An 18,953-nucleotide genomic window follows, 5' to 3' on the forward strand; every position below is an offset into this window, starting at 1 on the left:
TGCTTTTGTTTATTCTCGGTTTCATTTTGGATAGCAGTTGGTGCTGGAAATCTGATGAACGCATTTAATTGCAGGCACTCTAAGGAACAGGATGTATGCTGTTTCTGTGAGACTACCTACCGGGGAAGCTGTTCTCCTGGCTTAATAAACACGCGGAGGCATAGACTCCTGTCGCCAGAAGGTTGACGTTAGATGTTGATAGTTGCAGATTGAGGCATTATACGCGGGCCACTGCTGTCAAGAATCAGGAATTGGAATCACTGTCGACTAACATCCAGATTCAGTACAGAAATCTTCCTCTTTCAAATTCTGCGTAATGTAGGGAGGGATCTGGATCAGAGTTGTTTTTGTATGGCACCTCGTACTGTGTATGAGACTTTTTGTATCGGGTATTCTCTGTTTTTGGTAGTCGCGTAGCGATATCTTTGTATCTCCGTGTTTCATGTCCCCCCATATAAGTATCTACTCTCTGTTCATCTACCTCGCTTATTCCTATGTACTGATGGCACTATGCAATTTAGCAACGTCAGCAGGCGTTATACGGGTTATCACCAATGCTTGGAGTTGTGAGCTGTCATTTCGGTGGTTGCAAAAGCGTTGGAAGAGCATAGACTCCAAGCTTGGGCCGGCGCCTTCCCTTCGCCATCTGATTTGTATACAACGCCTCGATCTGTAATTCCTATTCAGATCCTGAAGAACAATCATCACAACAAATCACCATTGGCTTCAACAATTAATCCCAATACTATATGTAAGCACCCTTACACCTCGATTGGTCTACAGCAAATGGCGCCTGAGGTAGACGTGAGGACGAAAATTGAAGCTATATGGATGTACACTAGAGGCTTTCAGATGAATAAGCATGTCCGCCTCCACCAATGAATGGGCTTGGCTCTCAATCGGGGAGTCTAGAATCATATTCTGACTTGGTACATATGTATCTATTGTTTGTGAGTCAGATGTAAAATCGAATGCCGACACTATAGGTATCCCTGCATCATGTTACATAGAAGTATAAGTCTTATTCATACTTTAGAGCAGGAGCTGAAGTGGGGAGAATTAAAATCAAGAAGCTAAACTGCAGAGCGGTGATAATTAGACCGTGGGAAATTCATATACTCAATCTCGCAGAGTCAACAAAAATCAAGAACCTCAAAGAGCCAAGTATCGGTCAAGAGTATGTATCGAATAGAGGAGGAATAAGAATAGCAACGCCGTCCATGTAAGACTGAGTCCGTCCGCATCCAACGCCAATTCGTTAAAAGCATTCATTCATAAAGTTCGGTAGGCATGTTCCCCAATCTAGCCGTCGACCCAAATCACCAATCCTTTCCCAACAAGCTTCCGGTTGACTGGGAATCAGTCATATCGATGATGCCACTGGATTGGACACTCTGAACATCCGTCGCAGAAGGTGGTCGATCGACTTCAACCGGTTCATCATCCAGTCTTTCAGTTCGACCATCTTCGGACTTATCGACTTCCTCCCAGTCATCCTCGCTCCTATCCTCCATGTAAATCCTACTTCTCTGTCCATCTTTTGTGTTAACCCTTTGTTTTTTGCTTCCCAGCTGGCCGTCCAATGTAGGGCCCACAGTCGGGGGGTCAGGAAGCTTGGCTGCGAGCAAGTCTAGCGACGGCGAAGACTCACCGTCAGCGATTGATTGAGATTCAGCTTTCGGGGCACTTCCACTCGGAAGGTCCTGTTCAACCGGTGGAAAAATCGAACTAATACCGGTCAGCGATGCCATGAAGTCAAGTGAAGAGTAACGCGAGAAACACTTACGGGATCGTCTCCTCGTAGGCAACCTCATCTTTGCGTTCAAAGTTGCAGAATATAATCCTTTCCAGCTTCCCAATATTGTTTGGGTTCTCCAGAAACCTTCGAGTCTCATCGAGAGCAGCTCGAGCTGCTTCGTCACTTGGGTATCCGTAAACGCCGGTGCTGATCGCCGAGAACGCGATGCTCTTCATATCATTTTCCACGGCCAGCTCGAGACTCCGTCGGTAGCAGCTCCGCAGAAGTGCCTCCGGTCGGTCATCGCCTCCGCGTAGTTCGTAACGGTAAATGGGTCCGACGGTGTGGATGACCCTCTTACATGGAAGATTGTAGGCTGATGTTATCTTGGCATCACCGGTATCACATCCATCCAAGACTCGACATTCCTGCAGTAGGTTGGGTCCAGCAGCGCGGTGGATCGCACCGTCCACACCTCCGCCGCCCAGAAGAGATCTGTTTGCTGCATTGACAATGCAATCTACGCCTTGCAGTTTGGTTATATCATTGCGAATAAGAGAGATGGTATCATTCAAAGGTTTTGAGGGCTGTGACAGGGGGGATGAAATCGGAATCAGACGACCCAGTTTATACAGCAGAGAGACCGTCGGGATCTCCGTGATAGGTACGTATGGGGCCGCCATGTTGCAAATCGAATGCAGCCTCACCAACACCAAGTCGAGTAAGGGCTCGGTTGAAGACTAGAGTTATATCTCACGTGTCAGCTGGCTAGTCTGTGCAGAAATAATCAGGCCTCATCGACATTCGATCAGCCAGAGTGACAATCAACTGCGACCCTAATCAATAGATTACAAGTACGACAACGGTGATGCTGGTCTTTGGGAGCTGTCAACACTGGTGGTGGGGAGCTCCCCCGCACGTGAGAGCACATGATCGGCGTTATCGATAAGACATCCGATCTAATCTTATCAACATCACGTGGCTGGCGACGCAGCCCTAGCTGCCCGTTAATAATGAACAATATCACAATGACACCAGATTGACGACAGATAATGCTACAGTGATGCCAAACAAATTCGTAGTCTAGCGTGCCGGAAACAAGGTGTACAGTACTGAAGTATCCTCTTTACTTAATATTATGGTGCATTATAAGCCATACTTCCATAACTTTCATCGAAGCCTTGTAACAAAATGGATCCCGAAGAAAACAGAAACTGTTTGTGACTAATTGAAAGGTTGCTACATATCATTGGTGGCTAGTCGAGCGGTGTGGCATATACTACACAATAACGGCAGAACCACTGTCAGCCTTCCGAGTCATATCCCGACACACGGCAGAGTTTTTCTCGGCAAAGGGAAAATATAGAACACACTCAAGGGACCACTTTTAACCCATTTCCTGGCATTTAAAAGACATGAGCAGATAGATAGTAGGTACGTATAACTCTAATATACAAGTGGAGAGAAATAGGTAGCAAAAATTTATAAAAATAACCCACCAACACTCTCCTTCGATCAATATCAAGACTCCTGACATATCAAAAAGTTATTTAACCGTCTAGCATGTCCTGGTTTCGATCCAGGGACCTATTTTTTGTTAGGAATCAGATTTTAATTGGCTGATGAAAGGATAAATCGTACCTCCGGGTTATGAGCCCGGCGCTCTTCCCCTGAGCTAACATGCTTTAGTTGTTGGAATAGTTTGTTAGAGAAGAAAGATATGAAGTTTTAAAAGTGTAAATCAAAATACAGACTTTTATATTGAGATTCCATCGACATGACCCCATCGGGACTAGCGTGGCTATATCAGGTTTTATGGATAGTATAGTGGTACCCATCTACCAAATGACAAGCTTAAATATCTAGAAAACTATCTGTTATCAGGGGAATTTGTGTTTAGGGGTTGTTGCTGCGTAGCCGCTGTGCAGGCATGTAACCTACAAACAAAGAGGACTACGAGCCGTGGGATGTGAATGCGGGTTAAACCCATGCAAACGCAGGCAAATCAGATGTCTAACATGACCAATAACATCCTGGGGTGATGTGTTAGGCCTACAGGGAAGTGACAAGTCCGGAGACACCGCACGCTTCTCATCGACCCGTGAGAACTTCACGCCCCGTGGGAGATATATATCATCGATCTATGAATACCATCCTACAAGCAGATTACCGCAAGCAACTAATTTCCAGAACAGAAAGCAATCCTGTCCGCAGATTATCAACCACCAACGCTCAAGATATCCACTTGCGAGGTACATACCCACACACAATACCTAGCGATTCTATCGACTGCAATAAGGCCCGGGCCTCCGATTACTGGAATTTTGATAACCTGCCCTGCCCCCGTTGAGAGAAATGACACAAAGATATGTAGTTCCATGATTCTCGACGTTGGCTGGCTTAGGGCTTTTGCTAACTTACCAAATTGGGGCTGGTAGATCAGGTGAGGAATACCTCAGGCAGCAGTCGTGAGTGTTTAGCATCCCAACTGTCCACGAACATACCACATCAATATTACACACCGGTTATATCCATGCTCTGGACAAGATGGTGATTATACAATGCCCTTTTATGGGTCTATGCCTCCACCCACATGTTCAACACCACTCGCGCAAACAATGCGCGATGCCTCGCTTTGGCAACATCGCTGTACGTTCGTAACGGCTCGCTAAATCTGGCTCCATCCTTATGGTCCTATCGTTTTTCTATGACAGCTTTTGTACAAACAACAGCTGTTTTTGCTGTGTTTTCTTGTCATATCCTGCTCTTAGACCCCTTTAATCACCACGCAAAGAAATGTATCACAAACACCTGCCCCGTCTTTCTCAAAAGCAGTGGCATTCGTCTCCGTGGCAATATCATCAGTTTATCACGGTGCACATCGGTCTTGACAACACTACCCCCAGGGATGATTAGGCAGATCATACCGTCAGCTGGTTTTTCTGGTTATGCCGCCGGCGTCAAACCAGCTGTGCCTCACCTCAGCCATTCTCCCGGCAAACAGGATCCAAAACGGTTCCATAAACAGAATCTGTGAAATCTATACAGTTGGCGCAATCCACACGGCCCTGAAAATGGTATTCTCTGTGACAGTACTTAGGCCCAAACAATCCATCCACTTTCTGATATGATGGCTCAATATAATCCAGACCCGAGAGCATGTCGGATATTTTGTTCCAGAGTCTTCGAGCTAATGATGCCCCCAACTTCACTAGGAGGGAATGGATTAGATCGTTTGGTTTTCGCAACATTTCCTTCGCTTTGCTCCTTCTGAACTGATCGGAAATCGTCTTCTCAGACCAGACCGAACAACTCTTTGCTAATAATGCCATTCCCAAGAAGAATTTCCGTGTTACCCTTCCCCGTAAATGGGACTCCTCCATAAACAGCGACTAAAAGCGCTAGCTTGGTATTTTATAGCTCATTGCGCAAGCAGCGGTACTTTACCCATGCTTGGTGGATGAGCAAGAACGACATCCCGGTTGCCTATTAGTAAAGCTGGGGGTCATCATTACTTTTTCTTCTATGTATACCGGCAGTTGTCAAAGATCCATAGGACTGCATTTACTTCCTGCGCATATGACGGCGATCTGGAAACCTCTAGTCTTGGAGTCATTTTCGCGCTTGAATGGTGGCCCTTATGATTGCCATTGAAACCCTCCTTTAGTAGGGGATACACGCATGGCGTATTCAGAAATACTAGAGGGCTGCAACTGAACAATTTCTGCATCAATTAACTGATGTACCCCCTCGTGTGGAATCCATTGGGAGCCGTTTGTGACACTACCTATCTGGTTCCTATAGGCCACGCATGACCAATGGCTGAACCCTATATCGCCGGTTGAACTTTGGTAAGGTCTGTACAGTTGAGCATAACATGGAGGTAATTTCAGCTGCAATATGTGAGGCGTCTGTAGAGAAACTCTTGCGCTATTCAAAGGAAGAGATGGTGATTGGGTAATGTGATACTGTTAACGTGGGCTGTGCTGAGCTTCTTAGTGGTTTATTAGATCTGATGATAGATGCACGTACTCCCTCCGAGATCTTCAAAGAAGTGATGAGAAGTACCTTTGTCTCTAATGAACCGGGCTCCATCATCTAATTAATTCCCCTGTTCGGCTTTCGCTCTTACTGTCTTTATGTGTACTTTTGATTGGTATTCTCTGATTATTAAACGCCACTCGGAAACAGTGTGCATATAAGGTGCTATAGTCATTTTAAATGTGAACTCGAGTTTCCAAGTATGTTGATGATCTAGGTTAAAAAGAAAATGGCGGCCATGTGGCTCATAGAGATGAGAAGTGAGGCGAGAAAATGAACTAGTAAGAGTACAATAATAATAAAAAGTAAGTGCATCATCCGTGAATCGAACACGGGCCTCATCGATGGCAACGATGAATTCTACCACTAGACCAATGATGCTTCTTATTGAAGGAATTGAGCTTTTTAACCTTGTATTCCTAAAATGTTTTAACACTGTGCTTCCACGCTCCTAGAGAAGTCTTCCGTCTTCTTGTAGAATAAGATCAATCCATTAAAGTTACGATAATTGCACCGTTCTTCTTGATTATACTTCACACCAACACAACCTGCGGCGCATCGGTTAAATTATGGGTGTAGTGCGATATTAATCTTCCCAGGCGACGGTCATCCCTGGTGTCCCGTGTTAAGTGACGAGAATCCATCACGCCTAATGTAGACGCAATGTTAGCCAGACGGATCAAGGAGCCCCTGATAGAATATCTTCAGGCCAGCGTCTCATGATTAACAAACTAGAGGAGGCCATGTAAAGATCCACGCACTCATGTATAAGAATTCATGGCTTCAGAAGATACAGGGGTGAAACACATGGCGTGCCCTTGCAACATATATTCAAAGTAACTGATCAATGTCTTGCCTATACCTGCGTAGCGAAGGTTTGGTATGTCACTATTCATGGACGGTACACAGTCAATGACCCCAACAGTGACTTGAATTTAACCGACAACGCTATAAATGGCGCCGGGGCGTTTCTCAGGTGTCACACCAAAGGCATGCCTCTTCCAGGGCATACCCGGTGATCGAGTCGCTCGCTCGTTTGCTTGATATCGTCAATGACTGGATATGATTGGCCATGTATGCTTAACTGACTGGTTTGGTAGGATGAAGCGAACGTCGCTACCAAGTATGCAGTCTATATCGAAGCACCGATGCTAGACACTGCCCCAAGCCTAGTGCCAACAAGGGATGACTATATCACTGGCGATTATTTTCGGATAATCGGCACTGCCACACTTCAGTAGATCGAGGCAGAGCTTGTATATTAAAAGCATATCACATCAGAAGGCTCCGCTACGCGGCTCTGCATTTTCCACAAAAGTGTTAGCTCTCCTAGACTACTGATAGAGGACCCCAAATAAACAATTGAGCATAAGGTTTACACAAATATGAGGCCGACCCACTATAATTTCAAGCAAAAAGGGCCCCCAAAGCTCGGCCAAGATTGCCTGAGTTGGGGAGATTCAGCTGTTTTCCAAGTTCACCATTCCATCCCTTCGAGGTTTCACTGTACTATGCAGCCCAAAGCAACATTGAGGAGTGGCAACTAAGCGGGTTGTTCTTTGGATAAGAAGGGTACTATGGAAGTGGAAGGGCTATGGAGTAAACGTGCCATTGAGACATGCTGGTGATCGGCACACCGCTTGGCACTTTGGGATTGGTGCTTCGTCAGTCTACCAGGGGCAGTGATTGGTAACACGCGAAGGATGGTGCATAGCCCCGTTGCGCCCAACAGTAGGGCAAAGAACGGTAGACTCGGCTGGGCTTATTTTGCCCAGCCCGAGAAATTCCCATCTTGGAGTATTGATACGGCGTATGGATTTGTATAATCATATGTATGTACTTGGGATTATATTATCCGAAAGAATTTTGACCAGGGTCTGTCTTATGCACGGAGCATATTAGGGGCGTGCATGTTGCAGCGACAGAAGACCCTGCAGCATGACAGAACTACCGCAGAAGTTTAAGTTAAGAGGATATGTTTGTAGTTGTAACTCGGAGTCGAGCCAGGGCAGTGCAAGGTCTAAGCTATTGTTTAGCATGACGTATCGTGTAGAAGTCAATGGCGGCCACTAGAAGACATCTGGAAGCATTGCTGGATAGGCCAAAAGTATGTTCACGTGGAGTAAGGGCGGGCGGTGCTGTCTCTAGCATGATGTAATTTTTCAGGGATGGCATAAAATCTCCCAAGGATCATTTTCATTTGGGCTCCCTAAAAGGGTAACTCGTATTCACTAATGTAGAGTTTCAATCGGAGTCTTTTGCGGGCCAACCTATGAGGCGGCGGCACCAAAAGCACCTGATCACCCAGCAACCAAGTTGAACCAACGGGGCCAAGGAAATGACTCAGCCTTGGGAGAAACCTTAGGCCATCCTTCTTTATGGGTCTTTTCCAACAACCTGCGCCGCAGCCAACGAATGCGCCCAGCTCGATCAAAGCTAGGCTGAAAACGGGGTGATGGCCCCACCACTGCCCGGAACCCACCCGGACCCATTCAAGAAGCGGAGAAGATGCCTTAAGGTCAACCATCGGCAACACTTAGCTCATGCATAGTGAGAAGTAACTAACATCCCAAATCAACTTGTTATTTAATCTGTTCATCTTCCCTTCATTTTCGGTCCTGCTAACGGTATATATTCCAACTCTTCTCTTATTCTCTGTAACCTTGTATCATCGACCACCCCGTCGGAACTTGTTTACGTCGAAATATTTGAGAAGAAATCTACGCTTCACTGACCCGCAACCTTCTCTTGTTATTTCCCCCACTCTCTGAAACATATCCAACATGTCTGCCGAAGACTCAGTAGTAAACGGCAAGGCGCCCGCTCAGCCCGGCAGCCATCAACACCGCTCCGGTCTTGTCAGTGTCCAACCCGCGCGCTTGGCCGATCTGCAGCCGAGGTATGCGCAGAGGCTGGAGCACGATGCTGAGAATCCGGAGGCTCATGGGTGGTATGCAGGCCTCAGTAAGTGTCCGATTTTATTTTTTCCCCACCTTGGTTTGCTTCATTTGAAGTGTTTTCCCAAGTAATTTCGGACTCGCGACGGCTAACCTCTTAACGTAGTTCATTCACTTGGAGAATGCATTGGATTCCTCGGTGCTATCCCCTGCTGCATCTGCTGCCCGAACCCCTATAAGCCTGTAGCTCAAGGTGAAGTTGGTCTCGTGTCGAAGTTTGGACGGTTCGTGAGCCCCGTGAATGGAAGTGCGAAGAAAGATGATTGTACTAACTTAGTCTTCAGCTTCGAACGTGCAGTCGACCCTGGCCTTGTTAAAGTCAACCCCCTGAGTGAGCACTTAACCGCAGTCGATGTGAAAATCCAGATCGTCGAGGTGCCTCGTCAGGTCTGTATGACCAAGGACAATGTCACGTTGAACCTGACATCTGTCATCTATTACCAAATCGTCTCGCCCCACAAAGCTGCTTTCGGTATCAGCAATGTACGACAAGCGCTTGTGGAGCGCACTCAGACCACTTTGCGCCATGTCATCGGAGCGAGAGTCTTGCAAGATGTGATTGAACGCCGTGAGGAGATTGCCCAGTCGACCTCGGAGATCATCGAAGACGTAGCAGCCGGATGGGGTGTGCAGGTCGAGTCCATGCTTATTAAGGATATTATCTTCAGCGATGATTTGCAGGATTCGCTTTCGATGGCGGCTCAGTCTAAGCGAATTGGTGAGAGTAAGGTCATTGCCGCTCGCGCCGAAGTTGAATCGGCCAAGTTGATGCGTCAGGTATGTGTTCTTGTGTACACGATAAATTGGCGAGTAATAGCTAATCTTCCACTCTAGGCCGCTGATATTCTTTCCTCTGCTCCGGCTATGCAAATCCGGTACCTCGAGGCGATGCAAGCGATGGCCAAGACAGCAAACAGCAAAGTCATATTCTTGCCTGCCATGAATCAAAGCGTGCAGCAACAACTTGCCGCTGCTGACAATGCCGGCGAGGGACCTAGCCGCTACGGAACCGGCAATGTAGACGATGGTTTTCAGCGCGCTATGAACGCACGGGTGGTCGAGGATATTTGACGAATGAATCCTCCCAAATCCCAAAGGATACGAGATAACTGATTTTGAACGACATACGGTAATTCTGACTGATTTTCAACTGCGTGTTTATAATGATGAGGCCTTTCGCAGGCAGTTTCGTGCTTTTCTATACCTCCTAATCTTGGTTTCTTTTTGTTGTTTGAATGGACTGACGATACCCATCCTCTTCCCTGTCTCTGCTTGGGTGAAGATTGAGCTTGGTTGTGTGATTAATCAGATATAGTTTGCTATTCATTGTCAATAATTGATATGTCTCTCTTTGAGCCTGGTCATCGTCGAGTCCTAAGTGTAATCCAAGAAATAATATATTGATTTCTGGCCTCATGTTCCCACATACAATGTAGGCAATAGGGACGGACGGAGTAGTCCAAGGCGGTGAATCCATTTCGTGGGGGCGCAGTGGGCGTCGCATTGCCGGAGGTCTGGACAACAGGCTACCTCCCACTGCCCTGTACCTAGATAGCTATAGACCGTCTTCATTCCAACTTGAAGACCGACGTCCTTGAATTAGCTCATGCTATAGCACTTCTCAGGGCAACCCTTGCCCCCCCAATGCCTCCGCAAAGGTGCTCCTTACCCAAATAAATGGCTCCATCACAGAATCCCGGACCAGCTCGCGCAGCTGCCCGAACACCCATCTCACGACCTTCGTTCGATATCACGCCCGATTTCACCGACCCATCCTTTGACCCCGCTGAATTCCTGAATGATGTCCTTCCTCCGCTGACGCTGGCGTCACCACAATCCTATACCCCTCGGGGCTCGACGGCCGTTCCCCTTGCCGAGTTATCGACCCAAGTGCAATCGATTCTTACACAGATAAACGCGCAGAACGTTCGACTCTCAAATAATCTGACTCAGATTACTGATGAAATTTTACGGAGTGGCAATCGCCTTGCCTACGAAGTTGAAGTGCTGCGCGGCGAAGCAATCGGGCTGTCCGAGACCCTGACGGAAGCCTTACAAGATGATATTGCGAGGTTCGTTCCGGATACCGTAGAATCGAACCGGGAGGGCAATCCGGAATCAGAAGACGACGGACAAGAGACGCAGGTAGTGGATAATGGAGAGGAGACTGTCCAGGATCCTGAATTTATCAAGAAGCTACGAACCCTGAACCAAGTACGAGCCCGCCTGGAAGAAGTTGTCCAGACTTTTGGAGATTCTATGGAATGGCCGCTACCGCCGTCTGAGACTTCATTGACGTCGTCTTTCATTTCTGTGTCAGCCCCAGAACCAGGCTCAGAGGCTCAGAGTCAAGAGGAGAAGGGCCAGGAGGTTGCGAAGAAGCTGCGCACCGAAGTGACGGAGCTTCTCGATAGCAATGGGGGAGGGGAAGAAGGGTTGGAAGCTGCTACGAGGCGGGTTGAGACTCTACGAGTGCTGGCAACCGTGTGGAAAGGAACCGCAGAGGAGAAGGCGCGAACTAGGTTTGTGGGCAGTTTGGCGAAGATGATCGATGACCGGCGGCGGACGCTGGAGAACCAGGGTAAAGTCAATTCATCTCAGCAACAGGGGAGGCCACCAGTTGGCCATCGGCGCCAGGAAAGTGAAGGGCCGGGAGGTGGTATCTTCAAAAATCTGCAGCGACTACGGGAGGAGATCTACCTTGAATGATAGGTTGCATTTTTTGGCTGTGTATATAGTACTAGACTAGAAACGTTTCATGTCTGAGATGCGTTAAGACACGTACATGGAACGGGCCAAGACCGGGGATGACGAGATATACCGATGACGCGGCTGATGGTGAGTTAAGATATGGCATAAGGCTTCATTATTAGCTGTCATTCTTGGCGAAATGATCACTGCAACTCCTGTGGTAATTTCTATCCGGATTTATTCTGTTCAAGTGAATGAATATTGCGGGCCAGACTTCAGTCAAGAGCCGTGGGGAGTCAAAAGATAAACTCCTGTCGCACGCGGAAAATGCGAAAAGCGTCCCCACCGTCTACGTAAATCACCCCCCAATCTCGTCGCAATTCATCGCTTGTTGCAACGTACGCTTTTTTAAACTTCAGGTCATACAACTCTAATAAACCCACTTCCTCTTCTTTCGTTGACAGTCTGCCATCTTAAGTTTTGGCGGCTGTAACGTCCGCTATCATTTTCTGGTTCTTTTCACCATCTTGTCGTCATTTTCCCCCCCGACTGAATACTTTTAATGCGCCGACACGATATGGCACCGGGCTGTTGTCATTGAGTTCCTATCACTCTGATCAAAGATCTTACTGCAGGAATGCTTATCTTCCGGTGATCTCCAGCCACGTTCGCTGAACGCTGAAGTCAGTCTCGCACGATCAGCAGGACTGACGTCTCCTGGACTGCCTGTCCTTGCCCAAGGACTTTGTCTCAACTGAAGGCTCAACGTATACTTCGCGCGCCTTTAGAATGGCTACTTTGGGGGCTCCCAATGGCCCCTGGGCCGACCGATATCATTCGGCGCGATCTACGGTAACGACGCACATACAGCAGCTTTACCATTTTCGACCGAGGGCTCGACCGACGAGAATTCTGTTCCTTGCAGTTACAGCATTCCTGCTTTTCATTGTCCTTCTGTCGCATTCTCCCGCTGAGGTGAGCTATCACAGAATGAATACCTCAGCATACAGACTAACCACTGTTCCGTCTATAGCCAGCCGTCAACTACTGGTTAAAATATCCATCATATCGTTCCTCTCAAGATCGTCCCGAAGACCTGCAAATCGTTCATATGGGGAGACCTACCCTCACCAGAAACGATACGCTTCCAGGCAACCTCCAGAAGAATAACCCCTCATTCCACCTCGTCATTCCTGCAAAGAGAAAATCCCCCGCCCTTTGTCGCATGTTGACTTCCGCTATGATTCTGAACTATCCGCCCCCAACGCTGATTAACTATGGAAAACAACTTCCCGACGGGGCTAAAGAATATGATGTTATGAAGGACCGAATCGCCGGCATATATGAATTCCTCGACAAAACGCGGCACGTACAAGACAATGACTTCGTCCTCATCGTCGATGGGGCAGACTTCTTCTTCCAATTACCTCCAGACGTGTTGATCCAACGATTCCAAAAGCTTCTGAAGGAGAACAATGCGAAACTGCAAGAAAAGTACGGTCTTGTGATGGTGGAAAAGGCTTTTGAACAGACCCCCCCGGAGACAGTGCAAAAGTATACCCAAAGAGTCCTATTCAGCGCCAGCAAGGAGTGCTGCCCTGGCCTCTCTCGTGATGCAGGATGTGTTGCAGCACCGGAGTCCAGCCTCCCCCCAGACATTTATGGGTGGAAGACCGACCACTACCCGGACGGCACCCTTACTCGACCGCGGTGGATCAAGCCAGGTGCAGTGATCGGCCAAGTCGCAGATCTGAAGGCAATCTATGCCGAGATACTGCGCTTCGTTGAACACAACCACAATGCGCAAGGGGACTATGTCGCTCTGACCCAATTATTCGGACGGCAAGAGTACGTACGGGAACTGGAAAGGCGCAGAACTTCTGGCCCATTCATGGAATGGATGTATACACAGATCGGCATTTCTGAAGCCTCGAATCTTACAGGGCTGAATCCGCGTCTGGAGACCGGTCACCGGTATGAGTACGGTATTGGCGTTGACTATGAATCACGACTTTTCTTTAACATGTGGAATTCTAAGAACGACGTGGAATGGCTACAGTACAACAATGTCTCCAAGACATCCTCCGTCCAGATGCAGCATGGCGTCCCACGGGAGAGGCGCCTTCTGCTTCCCGAGGATCTTAACCCCGAGCAAGTCAGCAATCCATTTATCCAACCCAAGGTTGGCAAAGATGAACCTCTCAACCCCCCTTACAATGCTACGCTGGACACCCTCCCAAACCCCCAGCATCGCTCCTGGCACAATCTCCCCCTGCTGACCAATATCCACTCGGCCGCCGTCCCTGCCCTGGTTCATCTAGACGGAGACCCAAAGCTGCGAGATACGTGGTGGTCCAAGATGTGGTATCACCCCTGGGCACGAGCTCTTCTTCGCAAGTATGTGCGCTCCCCGAGCGGGTTCGAAGCCGCGGAGTCGGCCTTACTAGGAGGCCAAGAGTGGTGGGATCTGCGGGGCGGTAAGGGCGGTATTTGGACCGAGAAAGGCGAGTGGATTGATTACAGCGAAGTTTGCGTGGGCTATGAACGGGATCTGTTCAACGATGGCTTCGGAAAGTGGAGGAAAGAGGCCGGAGACTCCGATGAGCCGGTTTACAACCAGTTTGGCCAGTTGATCAAGGGCAAAGAAGACTGATTGCACTTGTTTGCTTGAATTATGCCCGTCGCGCCACAATCACCAGGTGCTTGCCTGCACCCAAATTCGAAAATGAACGACCACAGCTCTCGTTGTTTCATCGAATGCGGCATCCCCATTTTCATTTTCCTGCACATATTTTCAGATCTGGCTGCCAGTGCAGCGCAAGCCATCGACCATGTTCCATGGCATCTATATACATACGATAATCGGTTTCCAAATATTCTTAACCGTGCCTTACCGATACAACGGATCTCGTTTCCTCCAGAAATGGCCTATTGACATTCTTGTACGATAATTATTCACAGGTATCCAAGACATACATGAGATACCTACAACATTTACCTATCTTCCAAATAAAACACCAAAAACCAATGGATATCATTTTCATAACCCCCCAAAAAAAGAAAAAGTCCAAGTAAATAAACCTACATCCAACCCCCATCTAATCCATCAAAGAAGAAAAAAAAAAAAAATAAAGAAATAAAAGTAAAAAAAAAGATACCAACCTAACCAGCCCCATTCATCCCCTGCCCCCTCCCCAACGTCCCCCGAATAATATTCAAAATAGCCACCACATCCTCATCACTAAACCGCTCTTCCCTCTCCTCAATAACAGTATCCAACAGCGCAAGCGCCCCATAATCCTCCTCCCCCATTTCGCCCTCGCCCTCCGCAGCCCCCTCCCCATTAACATCAACATCCATCCCGTCTCCATTCCCATTAACAACCTCCCCCTCCCCCTCCCCTTCCCCACCTTCTCCTTCCCCTTTCCCCCCTTCTTCCTGCTCATCCTCACCCGCAGCTGCGGGCGCATCCTGCATCCCCACACCCAGATTAACAATCATCAATACCTCGCCTTTCGTTAACCCATAGGGCTGTAACTGGGTAATCAGATCGCGAAGCGCGATGTCCATAGGTGTCGGCGCGTTGGATTGGATGAGCGGGAGGGTTGGGGTATCGGTTTGAGATTGTGATTGAGCTAGTTGTTGGAGTTGTTCGGGGCTTTGGTGGGTATATTTTGGGTATTTGTAGAGATGGGGTGAGAGGCGGGAGACATAGTTGTGGATCTGGGTAGTAGAACTATGTTAGCTTTTCCTTTCTCTCTCTCTCTCTCTCCATTTACCCCTCGCTCTCTTTCGGGAACACTGGATTGCTGGATTGGTGTTTTGTGTGTGTTTGTAAGATTGGTTTCTTGGTTCTTTTGTAGATGTGTGTGTGCTCGAGTGAAGTTGGATTTGGTTGGAGGAGGTAGCGGGGAAAATGTACCTCTTTAACGACAGTATTGTGGTCTCGTAGGTCTGGACTTGGGACCCAGTGTCGGAGGTTTGGGGGTGGGTTTGGGGGTCGGCGTGGTGGGTTTGCTGTTAGGTAGGCTAGGACCTCGATGTTGGTGAGGACTGCCGATTGGGGGTCGATTACCTGGGGTTTTAATGTTAGGTTTGCTGTGGTGTCCTTGGGGCTAGGGATTGGAAGCATACCCTCATTGTTTATGTGTCTTTGGTGTGCTTGGGATTTCTTTCATATAATAGGTAATGTAGTGAAAATGTGAGGGGAATGGGAAAATTGAAGAGATATTGACGGCAGAATCGGGCGGTGTGGATATGTTTTTATATGATTCCGCCTTTCGGGCGTCTGCTTTAGGGGTATCTGGTATGTAGATCACTGATTTTAATAGCATTTTTAAACTTCAAGGTCTGATTCATTTGTATATCACATGTCTACTGGGCGGTATAGGATATTATGAAGAGACAGAAAAACCCGGCCAGTAAGTTTAACAATTGGATGCAAGATGCATGGTTTAATGTAGGTCGCGGCGCTACGGCCGTTCCATGATAAGCTTCAGTTCCACAACCCTGGAGATGGAAACTGGCTTATGCTCGGCACCGTGGATGAGTTTCCACCAGCCCATTGCAGTGCACAGCAATTTGCTGTTATGTTAGAGAAATGAGAGTCCAAACTCATCTTAACCATCTGTCGATGATTTTCTGATCTTTACTTCCTCCATCTGTTTGTGGACAATTTGACATTGCCACCGTACGATTTGATTTGGCACACTGCAATTAAAGCTGTGTAAATACGGCACTCCAAGAGTTCATACAGGGCTCAGTAGGAGAAATTTGCAATACATACCGCACAGCCATGGATCATGAATTACACAGGGCTAGAACATTCGAGGCTTCTCTTATACCTGTTTCGTTCAGTCCATGTGGGACACGATAGCTTAGGGTTGATTGTTACTCAGAAGTAATCGTCAAGCTATCATCGTGTCATGTGCATGTTTTTCGCACTGAAACTCGATAGGTGTATGATCACTGATTTGCAGCCCTGTATAGTGACTGTCTTGCTAAGAAGACCAATCTTTGGATGAAAGGTTCAGTGAGATAGAACGGAGGAAAGCAACTCGCCTCTTGGTTATCTCGATTGCGTTCAGTGAATATACCTGCGGTCTCCTCTATGATCTGCAGGTCTTCCTCGGAAGTTGACGCGGGAGGAGCGGTGGTAATCAGTTGCCAAAAGAGAGAGACTACTGCAGTAAACAGAAATTGAGCGTAGATCCTGTCACAAACGAGTGCATCCAAAATTAGCTGAACATGCACGCTCAATTAAAAAGGACATACCAACCAGAACGTTTCGGGTAGTATAAGATGGCGCACTCGACTGAGATAGAGTAGAGTGGACCGTGCTGACTGGTGGCAAATCTCCATACTAGACGGTAATAGGGACCAGCTCTGAGGTGATGGTATACTTCCGTTATTGCTTGCTCCATGAATTTTTGCTAGACAATAGTAGTACTCCAGATGTATGTTCACACCCCGTAGACTAAGATCGTGAAGCAAGGAGTCGGGCACGCTTCGGTCCAAGACGTCTTCCGGTTGACACGTTACCGGAAAGTTCGATTTGATGTCGCTCAGCTCCTGATCCAATTCACGTATGTATTGAATCCGCCTCGCTTCAGGCTGGGCTATACCATGATCAGAGTACAGCAAATGTTGTATTTTGGATTTTATTAGGGCAAGACGAAGGTCTGATGGGAAGAGAAGCTCTTTCGTTGATAAAGGTTCTGGAAAGAACGACCGATCAGAGGAAGTCGATACATAAGCGGCCGGCAGATACAGGTCACAGTCAGCATCGTTGATCAAAGGAGTCTTGCATTCTCGAAGCGACATTTCTTTGTCGATGGCGTAGCACAGCCAAAACAGAGCCCGCACATGTTGGCGGTGCTGACTCTGCTCTAACGTCTCATCAGGGGGTGCCCTGTTTCGGTTTGCTCCCATATTATACAGCATCCGTGTAGCCATAGCAAGTAAGATTCCTGCCGGCCGCGGTTGACCAAGGGGAGCAATATATAGCGCCTGTAACTATTAAAGATATGCCTTGATCTAAGGACCGCCAAAGCCACTTACTAACAAAATGAGAGCTTCAAGGCTTCGTAAGTTGGCATTGTCTATGATCAATTCGGGTAACAAAGTCAGCACTGCTTGCACGTACGCATCAGGGTCGGCATCAGCAAAAGCCATGTCGTCCCCGCGGATTCGGGTAACCAGAGCCGTTAGAGCAACCAGACAGGCGTAGTTGGCAGGACTGGTTGTGCTGTCGGGATTGCCAAGCGCTTTTGGATCGAGATGGATGGGGGTATTTTCCAAGTCGACAGCTGGGAAAATGGAATAGAGTCTGTTTTTCGAAAAGTACTCTATTGAACGCTGTATCAGAGACTGCGGAGGCCATTTCGGAACGATGGTCCTCGTGGAATGTGTTGGATACTGCAGTTTGAATGATTGGGCTAGTTGATTTAAGAAATCCTCAATATTGAGAACGAACCCCGTCCGTTCGTAAACGGTGGAGGAGAAGCTTGGTGTCAGAGCAAAAGGAGCGGCGCGGGGACCACAGAACCCCAGATGCCACCGAAAGTTTGATAGCGCTGCATCGAAGCTGTATGATTCAAGCAAATAAGTGGTGGCCGACCACGAACTGAGTAACTGGTGAGGGACCTCAAGAGGACTGCTCCCGCTTGAAAGAGCTTTGGGAGGCGTATATTGGTCCGAATTCAGGCGGTTCTCTCTCTCAGCCTTCAATGCTTCTTCCAAATGTCGTACTCTAGCTTTCGCATCGGCCAGCTCTCTATGACAGGGTTAATGGAGTTCGTTGGGAGAATGGCTGCTGGTATCTTACTCGCGGACACTTTTCCGTTGCTGCGCTGTCGGAGTGAAAGTGCAAGGCACCCCTGCAAGGGAACACGTTTCACAGGCTGGTTTCGCTCTGTCACAGCCAATCTGTTACGCATAATGGGAAAAAAAAGTCAATGATTAGTGATTCTAATTTAGTACCCCACAACTTAGTTGCCGTTTTACCTACCCTCCGATGCCGACATAGATCGCAGGCAGTCCGCACTCTTCCACCACGTGAAGCGACGGCAGATCCGCTCATGAAGTTGGCTGCTAGGATGGGTCTCCTGGTAGAACTGAGCAACCTGATAATTCTGGAATAATGTAGCAACGTGAACAAAAGAATTGACTTTGCCCGTAGGAGTGGACTGGACAATCAAAGGCCTAATAGGGATGGTGGATTTTCCCCCGGGTTCTCACCGGGTCACGAAACCTCCACATGATAAATTTGGTTTTAAAGCATGACCCACTCACTCCCAGGTATCACTAGTAGTTGTACGTACTTAAGTTCTAAAGTAATAGTAACGAGCCACCACAATTGAACCCCTGAAACACTAAGTCTATTTAGCTGAATTTTGTTCAAGTTTAGATATGAATCACCTATTTTTCATTTCCCTCTGTTTTGGTTATTTTTATTTTTCATTCATGTATTTATTTCCAATATTAGAGCTACTACTCTTAAGAAAAACCCATCTTATTAAGCTTCC

The 18,953-nt window shown here is 47.7% G+C and overlaps 6 protein-coding genes and 2 non-coding genes across 8 annotated transcripts; 4 read left to right on the forward strand and 4 right to left on the reverse strand.

Annotated features, from left to right (window-relative positions):
* Window positions 1-1,026: 1,026 nt before the first annotated feature.
* Window positions 1,027-2,629, reverse strand: BDV27DRAFT_66351 (macro domain-containing protein). Its single transcript, XM_032077238.1, has 2 exons — window positions 1,787-2,629; window positions 1,027-1,728 (listed from the first exon to the last, which is right to left on the reverse strand). Exons 1-2 carry the CDS (start codon window positions 2,419-2,421, stop codon window positions 1,320-1,322), a joined length of 1,044 nt encoding a protein of 347 aa, XP_031930748.1. The 5' UTR covers window positions 2,422-2,629; the 3' UTR covers window positions 1,027-1,319.
* Window positions 2,630-3,297: 668 nt separating this feature from the next.
* BDV27DRAFT_t52 lies at window positions 3,298-3,423 on the reverse strand. The gene has a single exon. It is a non-coding gene; the product is annotated as a tRNA-Met (tRNA).
* Window positions 3,424-4,128: 705 nt separating this feature from the next.
* On the forward strand, window positions 4,129-5,258 carry BDV27DRAFT_123449 (uncharacterized protein). The gene has a single exon (XM_032065874.1). It carries the CDS (start codon window positions 4,332-4,334, stop codon window positions 4,773-4,775), a length of 444 nt encoding a protein of 147 aa, XP_031930749.1. The 5' UTR covers window positions 4,129-4,331; the 3' UTR covers window positions 4,776-5,258.
* Window positions 5,259-6,089: 831 nt separating this feature from the next.
* On the reverse strand, window positions 6,090-6,160 carry BDV27DRAFT_t51. Its single transcript has one exon. It is a non-coding gene; the product is annotated as a tRNA-Gly (tRNA).
* Window positions 6,161-8,093: 1,933 nt separating this feature from the next.
* Window positions 8,094-10,147, forward strand: BDV27DRAFT_123450 (slipin family protein). Its single transcript, XM_032065875.1, has 4 exons — window positions 8,094-8,743; window positions 8,843-8,960; window positions 9,021-9,513; window positions 9,571-10,147. Exons 1-4 carry the CDS (start codon window positions 8,563-8,565, stop codon window positions 9,805-9,807), a joined length of 1,029 nt encoding a protein of 342 aa, XP_031930750.1. The 5' UTR covers window positions 8,094-8,562; the 3' UTR covers window positions 9,808-10,147.
* A 128-nt stretch (window positions 10,148-10,275) lies between these two features.
* BDV27DRAFT_123452 (uncharacterized protein) lies at window positions 10,276-11,621 on the forward strand. The gene has a single exon (XM_032065876.1). The coding sequence runs from the start codon at window positions 10,414-10,416 to the stop codon at window positions 11,443-11,445; it is 1,032 nt and encodes a 343-aa protein (XP_031930751.1). The 5' UTR covers window positions 10,276-10,413; the 3' UTR covers window positions 11,446-11,621.
* Window positions 11,622-12,039: 418 nt separating this feature from the next.
* On the forward strand, window positions 12,040-14,456 carry BDV27DRAFT_66372 (glycosyltransferase domain-containing protein). Its single transcript, XM_032077239.1, has 2 exons — window positions 12,040-12,402; window positions 12,461-14,456. The coding sequence occupies exons 1-2, from the start codon at window positions 12,217-12,219 to the stop codon at window positions 14,078-14,080; spliced, it is 1,806 nt and encodes a 601-aa protein (XP_031930752.1). The 5' UTR covers window positions 12,040-12,216; the 3' UTR covers window positions 14,081-14,456.
* Window positions 14,457-15,771: 1,315 nt separating this feature from the next.
* BDV27DRAFT_123455 (Zn(II)2Cys6 transcription factor) lies at window positions 15,772-18,651 on the reverse strand. Its single transcript, XM_032065877.1, has 6 exons — window positions 18,437-18,651; window positions 18,254-18,354; window positions 17,488-18,202; window positions 16,706-17,436; window positions 16,214-16,639; window positions 15,772-16,137 (listed from the first exon to the last, which is right to left on the reverse strand). Exons 1-5 carry the CDS (start codon window positions 18,506-18,508, stop codon window positions 16,393-16,395), a joined length of 1,866 nt encoding a protein of 621 aa, XP_031930753.1. The 5' UTR covers window positions 18,509-18,651; the 3' UTR covers window positions 15,772-16,137; window positions 16,214-16,392.
* Window positions 18,652-18,953: the final 302 nt, after the last annotated feature.

The sequence above is a fragment of the Aspergillus caelatus genome, assembly GCF_009193585.1.
Source record: "Aspergillus caelatus strain CBS 763.97 unplaced genomic scaffold BDV27scaffold_32, whole genome shotgun sequence".
Lineage (NCBI taxonomy): Eukaryota > Fungi > Ascomycota > Eurotiomycetes > Eurotiales > Aspergillaceae > Aspergillus > Aspergillus caelatus.

What these genes read in the sequence shown, in the direction of transcription:
- BDV27DRAFT_123449 (XM_032065874.1), top strand. Translation starts at nt 4,332, where the DNA reads ATGTTCAACACCACTCGCGCAAACAATGCGCGATGCCTCGCTTTGGCA.
- BDV27DRAFT_123452 (XM_032065876.1), top strand. Translation starts at nt 10,414, where the DNA reads ATGGCTCCATCACAGAATCCCGGACCAGCTCGCGCAGCTGCCCGAACA.
- BDV27DRAFT_66372 (XM_032077239.1), top strand. Translation starts at nt 12,217, where the DNA reads ATGGCTACTTTGGGGGCTCCCAATGGCCCCTGGGCCGACCGATATCAT. An exon ending in TGTCGCATTCTCCCGCTGAG is followed by an intron (nt 12,403 to 12,460) that starts GTGAGCTATCAC and finishes TTCCGTCTATAG; the next exon opens with CCAGCCGTCAACTACTGGTT.
- BDV27DRAFT_66351 (XM_032077238.1), bottom strand. Translation starts at nt 2,421, where the DNA reads ATGGCGGCCCCATACGTACCTATCACGGAGATCCCGACGGTCTCTCTG. An exon ending in GCCTACGAGGAGACGATCCC is followed by an intron (nt 1,729 to 1,786) that starts GTAAGTGTTTCT and finishes GACCGGTATTAG; the next exon opens with TTCGATTTTTCCACCGGTTG.
- BDV27DRAFT_123455 (XM_032065877.1), bottom strand. Translation starts at nt 18,508, where the DNA reads ATGAGCGGATCTGCCGTCGCTTCACGTGGTGGAAGAGTGCGGACTGCC. An exon ending in CAACGGAAAAGTGTCCGCGA is followed by an intron (nt 18,203 to 18,253) that starts GTAAGATACCAG and finishes ACCCTGTCATAG; the next exon opens with AGAGCTGGCCGATGCGAAAG. An exon ending in TTGAAGCTCTCATTTTGTTA is followed by an intron (nt 17,437 to 17,487) that starts GTAAGTGGCTTT and finishes TAATAGTTACAG; the next exon opens with GCGCTATATATTGCTCCCCT.
- BDV27DRAFT_123450 (XM_032065875.1), top strand. Translation starts at nt 8,563, where the DNA reads ATGTCTGCCGAAGACTCAGTAGTAAACGGCAAGGCGCCCGCTCAGCCC. An exon ending in TGGGTGGTATGCAGGCCTCA is followed by an intron (nt 8,744 to 8,842) that starts GTAAGTGTCCGA and finishes CTCTTAACGTAG; the next exon opens with TTCATTCACTTGGAGAATGC. An exon ending in CGGCCAAGTTGATGCGTCAG is followed by an intron (nt 9,514 to 9,570) that starts GTATGTGTTCTT and finishes CTTCCACTCTAG; the next exon opens with GCCGCTGATATTCTTTCCTC.